The 6,912-nt window shown below is 41.9% G+C and overlaps 1 protein-coding gene across 1 annotated transcript; it reads right to left on the bottom strand.

The window, feature by feature from the left end:
* Positions 1–285: 285 nt before the first annotated feature.
* alkbh7 (alkB homolog 7) lies at positions 286–6,691 on the bottom strand. Its single transcript, XM_080008918.1, has 4 exons — positions 6,286–6,691; positions 4,724–4,897; positions 2,452–2,576; positions 286–1,779 (listed from the first exon to the last, which is right to left on the bottom strand). The coding sequence occupies exons 1-4, from the start codon at positions 6,604–6,606 to the stop codon at positions 1,659–1,661; spliced, it is 741 nt and encodes a 246-aa protein (XP_079865044.1). The 5' UTR covers positions 6,607–6,691; the 3' UTR covers positions 286–1,658.
* Between the last annotated feature and the right edge of the window lie 221 nt (positions 6,692–6,912).

The following is a 6,912-nucleotide window of genomic DNA, read 5'->3' as shown; positions in this document are numbered from 1 at the left end:
TCCTAGATCAACTGTGTGCCTTTCAATGGATGCAGTTACACTCTTCACCCCATCAGCAATGTGGGACGGGGCGAACCTCCGCTCAGCCCCAGGGTGCAGCGCCCCGACAGCGCTGGCCATTAACTATTTATTTCTAAACTAAACAGCACTGGCATGTGGTGTAGGAGGAAGTACCCGTTGCCTGAAGTATAGCTTACCCTTCAAAAACACCAGTCTGGTAAAAGTAACCAAGTACACCGAGTACAAAAGTGCATCATTTTGGATGCAAAGTCTGAGGGTCAAGTAGGAATCCCCATTTATTGGAAAAAAAAATATATATATATATATAAGTCAAAGAAAGGGTAAATTAACTGGGTTTTATGTAAAGGCATGCACAGAACCTTCCGGATTAAGGTTCTTTAAAGATCAGACATCTGATTTGTTTTTGTTTGTTGTATAATCGGGCCGGGACTATGGAGGTGTGTGGCCATTTTCCAAATGTAGGCCGTCCCCCATCACCCAATAACTCAGTAAAGAACCGCTGAATAACCCAAAGAGCCAAATGAGGAACATGATGGACCATCCACTACACGGGGCGGTTCTTTAAATACAGTTGGTTCCTGCGAGGAACCACGCGGATTTAAAGGACCAGCTGAGAGGTAATATAGGTTCCTGCTGTTGTCTTCATTCCCTCTCGCTTTCCATATTCCTTCTCTCCGACGCCCCGCGTCCCGGCATGCTTAGTGTCAGTGTACCGCAGCAGTGAGAGCGGTAACCCAGGCAGCAAAACGCTCCTTTGTGAATCTTTTTCTGTTGGAAGATGTATGTGCCGGGTTGTGTATTGAATTTTTCATATAAAGCATTATGAATATACTAATTATGTATAGGGGACCATCCTATTCACCGCCCCCCAAAAAAAAAACACCCCTGTGAAGTCAAAAGAGATGACACCTAAAATAATTAGTGCCCTTAAAGAGAACTCTTTTTCCATTTTAATCATAATTTTGTTCTTTTTTTTTTATATTCATCTGTCAAAAGCGGCTATAAATAAATACAATTTACTGAGTGGACATTGCACACATCGAACAATGGGGTTGAAAAACGCCAAATCTCCACCTACGCACCGAGTAGCGTGTTACACTCCCAACATGTCGTGTGCATCCTGTAAATTGAGGAGGGCTCTACCGAGAGCCACATGAGTCAGGCATGGTCGAGACTTTTCGGTTTTTGTCCAGTCAGTCAAACACGGCCAATATTTAGTCCGGATCTCTTCAGGTTATTGGGGTTTCCTTCAACATAGTTTTATTTATTTTTTCCCCATCGTAGAACGTATCATTTAAACCCCCGAAAGGAGATTTGAAATAAATACGACATTTCCCATGAACTCCTCTGCGTCTTGTCACAAGGAGCCAGTTTGACTCTCCGGTGGCTGGATAATTGGTTCTGAAGAAAAAAATGGAGAGGAGTAGCAGTGGTTGTGGTTACTTTTCCTTTTTCCCCAACTCTTGGTCAAATTTCCCTCTCGGAGGCCAATGTGGATCATGTGATGCATCGAACGTAAGTTGACACCCGAACGCTAAATGGGCATAACTTGTGAGAGCTTTAAAAACAGTTGGACGGCAGTGTGCGCAGCAGTCATTTCGGGACGGTTTTGTGCTCCCCACACACTTCTTCTCACTTCAAGATGGAAGATTCCGGCAAATGACGGAGATGCGGCGCTGACGGGGAATTCTCCTCCCGCGGAACACCGACTCCTCGTCTTTCAGGATCTCATGGTTGAAGTCGTACCTGGCCTGGTCCCTGCATAATTTAGCATATTTTAAGCATTTTAATCAACTTTCTTTATACCACTTTCAGTCAAATCCAAGACATATTTGGTCTATACACACAAAATACACACTCTCGGCATAGTGTGTTTTCGACACAAGATGAAATGATCACTACTAAGCTCTAACGGATGTAGAATCGATGAAAACATATTTTTTTAAAAGCCAGCATCATACACATATTAACAGAAATACACTTTTTTTGATTTTTATTTTAATTGTAGTCAGCATTCTATGTTGGTACAGATAATCAATTGTCATTATCAATAATAAATACAGAAAAAATAGTATTAATATTGTTATCTAATAAGATTGTTTTATCATTGTTATTAATTGTAATTATTATAATTGACAACAATTATACATAATGGAAAAAATATTGTGCCATTTTATTGTTATTATTAGCATTATTATAACAATTATTATTATTTATCACTATCATAATTTTGTCCCCATAGTTTTACACAAAATGAACAATATATTCACGAATAACCGGCCGAACAAAATAAATAAAATAAGTAATAAAGTGATAATACTTATAATAAACGGCTCCAGAATGTATAGCATGACTGGCATAATAAGGATAATAATATGGACGGTTTAAAGACGATACAAACAAGAACCAGGTGTGGTGTTCGTATCGAACCTCAGGATGTAGAGTGAGCGTCGAGGAAGCAGCAGCTCCAGCCGCTCGTCACCGGATCCTTCTCTCACCAGGCGCATGACGCTGTCCGACAGCAAACTGAGCCCTGCGATCGTACTGCCACAGAACTGACGGAGGGGAAAAGGGTGGAGGGAAACAGTATATCTGAATAGTTATAAGAGTTATTATTTATTAATAATAAAATAATAATAATAATAATAATGCCAAGCAACTAGGCCAGTGTGCTGCTCCAGAGCTAAAAGCTGTATTTGGAAAATCCTTATTAAGGCACAGACACCGCAGAGAGATTGTTATTAGAAAATAACATAAAACTTTATTGTTTAACTCAGAGGGGATAATCAGTTGTTATGATGGCACAGTGGACCTAAAGTGCAATGAATATATTTTCTCTCACTTTACATTGTGTAACTACACCATTAAGTGTGATATATTAAGTAACGATGTGTAACAACATGTTGTTCTGAGGAGCACTCTGTAAATGATGTGTATATTTCTTTATCTTTCAACACTTAATTCCTGCAAATATCGCCTTAAATATGACATCAATGAAATTATAAATTATAGAATTTAAGACATTAAGTCTCAGGAGGCTCAGACACTCGAAAAGACAAAGAAAGGCAATCTTTGGCCAGTTTTAGCACCATTGTTCTACTGGAGGAGGAATCAACCCAGGAGAGGCAGGGGGAGATAGAACTGAGCAACAGCGCCATCTTCAGGCCAGCCACTGATTATTATTTTTTTTTTAGGAATAAGTTAATAAAAGTACTGGATCCTCTGTGGAAACAACGGAGGGAAAGGTAATCAAATGACCCTCAACCTTTTAATTTTGATGGTAAAGACTATTTTGAACTATCTAAGTGAAATTTAAAATGTAAAGAAGATGTAGAATTATAACTACCCTCGGTCAACAGTCCTGAGACCTTGAGATGGCGTCATCCATTCATCCACATGCTTTGTTGGATACAGTCTTTTATGGACAGGATTCATTTCGGATAATGGCAGAGACGATATTAGCTCTCAGTGGCGGCTTCAAAAAGAGACAAATTTCACTCGCGACAATGTTAAAAACAAGATGCCTAGTGGGGAATTTTAACGCACCCCACCACACATCGCAATCTCACAGACGTACAACAGGTTGAGCCAGATTTCAGGGTTTCGGCAGATCAGACGAAACAGAGATTTCACTAATATTGTCACTTTACAGTAATTTGATGAAATTTAAAAGTGAGTACTCAACTCGTACTCTGTCCAAAGAAAATGGTATCTCTGCTTCCCCAGTAACATTCAGAGATTCATTTGTCACAGACATATGGTCAAACATATATGGCCTCACAGCTGCAGTTGGTGCCTCTAGTAAACTGCCTCTACATACCATTAAATATTGAAGTTAACAATAAAAAACAAGAATTTAAAAGTGTGCCTTGAGCACTGAACAGTTAGTTCAAACTCCAACACTTGAAATGTGTTTCCACTGTTCATTCACAAGTCAATGAATGTAACTTGCCTTTTTTCTGTGACTGGTAAAAAACTCTTTCACACAAGTTAACCCTTTCCATACACACAGTTTAAGCCACTACAGCCTTTACCTATTCGTGGCAAAAAGGTTTGCGGGAGAATCTGGGATATCCCATCAAATTTCTTTGGGGGGGGGGGGGGTGGCAGCCGACCCCGAGTGGGCCTCTCAGTATAATACACACAGAAATGCCTCTCGGTATAATCCGTACATTCAGTCGTGATGAAAAGTTAAGCTCTTTTTGGAGATTCGGCTCTTAATGAGTGAATTTTACGACAATAATAGTACCAATATTATTATTATTATTCATAATAATAAATAGTAATATTAATAATAATTATAATAATGACAATAATAATAATCTACAAGGATGAACCAAGACAGGCCGAAGCATATCCTCACTCCCTCCACTTAAACGCTGTTTATAGAAAAGTTTACCACAAATATGCCTTATTTCTGAATGACATGAGAATCATTTCATTCTGTGAGAAGTATGTATTTCGGTGGAATTCAAATGGTAAATCAGTCACATTCAATGTGTTAATGAATTAACATTTACGCCAAAAGCCTTCACCCCTTTTTTCAGTTTAGTCGGTAACTGCCTGCCTGCAGTTACCGACACGCGGTCAAACGACTCTTTGGGCGGAGTGACTCCCGACCGCTGAGTCCAAAAGCCTCACGGCCACTGGCCGTGACCGAATCGGTCGCGAGTCTCGCATCGCGTTACGCTCGGTTGCCGACCTTGACGCTGTCGATGTGGGGCTTGATGTAGCCGGCCTTGTCCAGATCCAGGATGTGCACTGGGCCGAGCAGGAGACCGCCCTCGGGGAAAGCTACAGACCTCACGCGGGTCAAGACGCCGGCACACGCCAATCCCCACGACACGCGCTCCGTCTCTCGGTACCCGTGGATAGCCTGAGTGGGAAGGGGTAACATAATGTGCAGCGCTAGTTTAAAGTGTTTCTCTAACAGCACTAATAACATTCCAACGTTGACATGAGACTAGATATAATCCGGCAAAGGGCAGGTTAGGATTGCAACGTAGTAGAAGTGTAACGGAACGTAGTTGATCCGTGATCGGTACGGGTCGCCCACCCCCACGGTTCGGCTCACATGTGATCATTTGGCAAATTTAACCATCAAACTGAAATACAGTTTTACCGCCGCTGTTTCCTTTTAAAGTAACGATTCTATAAACCTCGACGCAGAGTTGCAGTGAATAGGAGACAGGCAAGACAGATGTGCGCTGTGTCTTACTCTGAAGCGCAATGGTTGGTTTACGGCACGTCGCACCGTGTTGCTGCTACTTTGCGACACTTCGGGAAGCAAATGTCGCCGCTTTGCGGATGCTCGGTCGCCATATCGGAGCGTTCGAGATCCAGATTTAAACGTCATACGAACACACACTGTGTATCGAGAGACGCAGACTTCCCCACAAAGTCGACTTTAATTCCGAACCGATCGTCATGAAATTTAGTTTATTATAAACGTGAGGAGTGAAAGATGATACTGGTTTCGTATTGGAGTTCAATTCAGTTACCGGGGGCGTTTCTAATCATAATGTTTCATTCACCAACCAGGAAGGCTCATTATCATTTTTAAGATTTTGTTTAAACATAGGACATCTTGAGTGTTGTTTTCATTTAAGACCACGGGCAAAAGTTCCTTGCTTTAAGTGTTTTACAGAATAAGTGGAAAGCAAAGTTATATTTGTCTATATTTGTTATATATATTTTTTGCTGATCCGAGAAATGATCCGATCCGAACCGTGAGCTTTGTGATCCGTTGCACGCCTACAATTTCGGCTAGATTCTGTCATACTAATGAAAACATGCGTCGCAAACACGAGTCAAATGATCCAGTGTTGTGAGCCTATTAGACTGGTCAACACGTTAAGCACGTTGAAGGACAAGTTCTTCAAATAATTTTACCGAGAAATGTCAATGCGGTACTTCGATATTTTCTGGAGTTATTTGTGTCAGAGTATTTGCACTTTTACTGATTAGAAGGTCTGAGTAGTTCTTCCACCACTGGTAAGAATTGTACTATAGTAGCAGCGAGAAGGCTCTAATACGCGATACAGACACGTATCTGCCCAGATAAAACTACAAAATATGACTGCAAGATATTCCACACCTCATGTTTGTTGCTCACGACCCCTAAACATTAATTCGTCGTTCATTATACTCTAAAAACAGAATACCGGTGAGCGATACAGTACATCGACAAAATCGCTCATGCCGACGAATCGCCCCAAGAGAAGGCAAAACTTCACATCGACGGTGACGTTGCTGGAAACTCACGTCGTCCCAGTGGTCGAACTCGTAGCGCTTCTTCCTCAGGCCCGGCTCCAGTTCTTCCATCAGGGCACACTCCTCCTCCTCGGTGATGAAGTGGGGTTTCACCTCCACCTGGGAGCGGAGGCTCCGGACAAGGTCCGGAGTGGAGCCCGCGATTAGGGCGTCGTCCCCGGGCGGCATCAGGCCGCCGTGTCCGGTACCCATGCGGGTCGACCTGGGAGTCGTCGCCGAGCTGAGACATTTCCGAATATGGTCGTATAAATACCGCGAATGTAATTGTTTTGAACCAGCTTGGAGTAGTTTCATTTTTATTGGTGTAACCATTTAATTCACCTCATTCACATTTAATGTAATAGCTGAGTCCTGCGGGGCTTCGGTCACTTCTGTTGACACTGATCGCGACGTGGGGGCCGCCATTTTAAAACCGCAGAGCACGCTGGGAGTTGTAGTCGCTGGTTAAATGTATATATTTACATACAGTATCACACAAACTTATATTTCCCTCTTGAATGTTGCTCTTGTATTGTATTGCTCATGGTTGCCTCTGATATTGTACTGTTGTATACCCTGATATCCATCCGTACTGGTTAATTAATACCAAAATAACGAGAATGGCTTATATGTAGAGTA

Source organism: Zeus faber, assembly GCF_960531495.2.
Source record: "Zeus faber genome assembly, chromosome: 11".
NCBI classification, from domain to species: Eukaryota; Metazoa; Chordata; class Actinopteri; order Zeiformes; family Zeidae; genus Zeus; species Zeus faber.
Note: the sequence above shows the minus strand (reverse complement) of the source record. Positions and strands in the feature narration are given on the sequence as shown.

Bases quoted from the DNA above. Each gene is read 5' to 3' on its own strand.
- alkbh7 (XM_080008918.1), bottom strand. From the start codon at position 6,606: ATGGTTACACCAATAAAAATGAAACTACTCCAAGCTGGTTCAAAACAA. The intron at 4,898-6,285 runs GTGAGTTTCCAG...CTTCCCACTCAG, and splicing joins AGTTCGACCACTGGGACGAC to GCTATCCACGGGTACCGAGA. The intron at 1,780-2,451 runs GTTCGATACGAA...TAAATTATGCAG, and splicing joins CGCTCACTCTACATCCTGAG to GGACCAGGCCAGGTACGACT.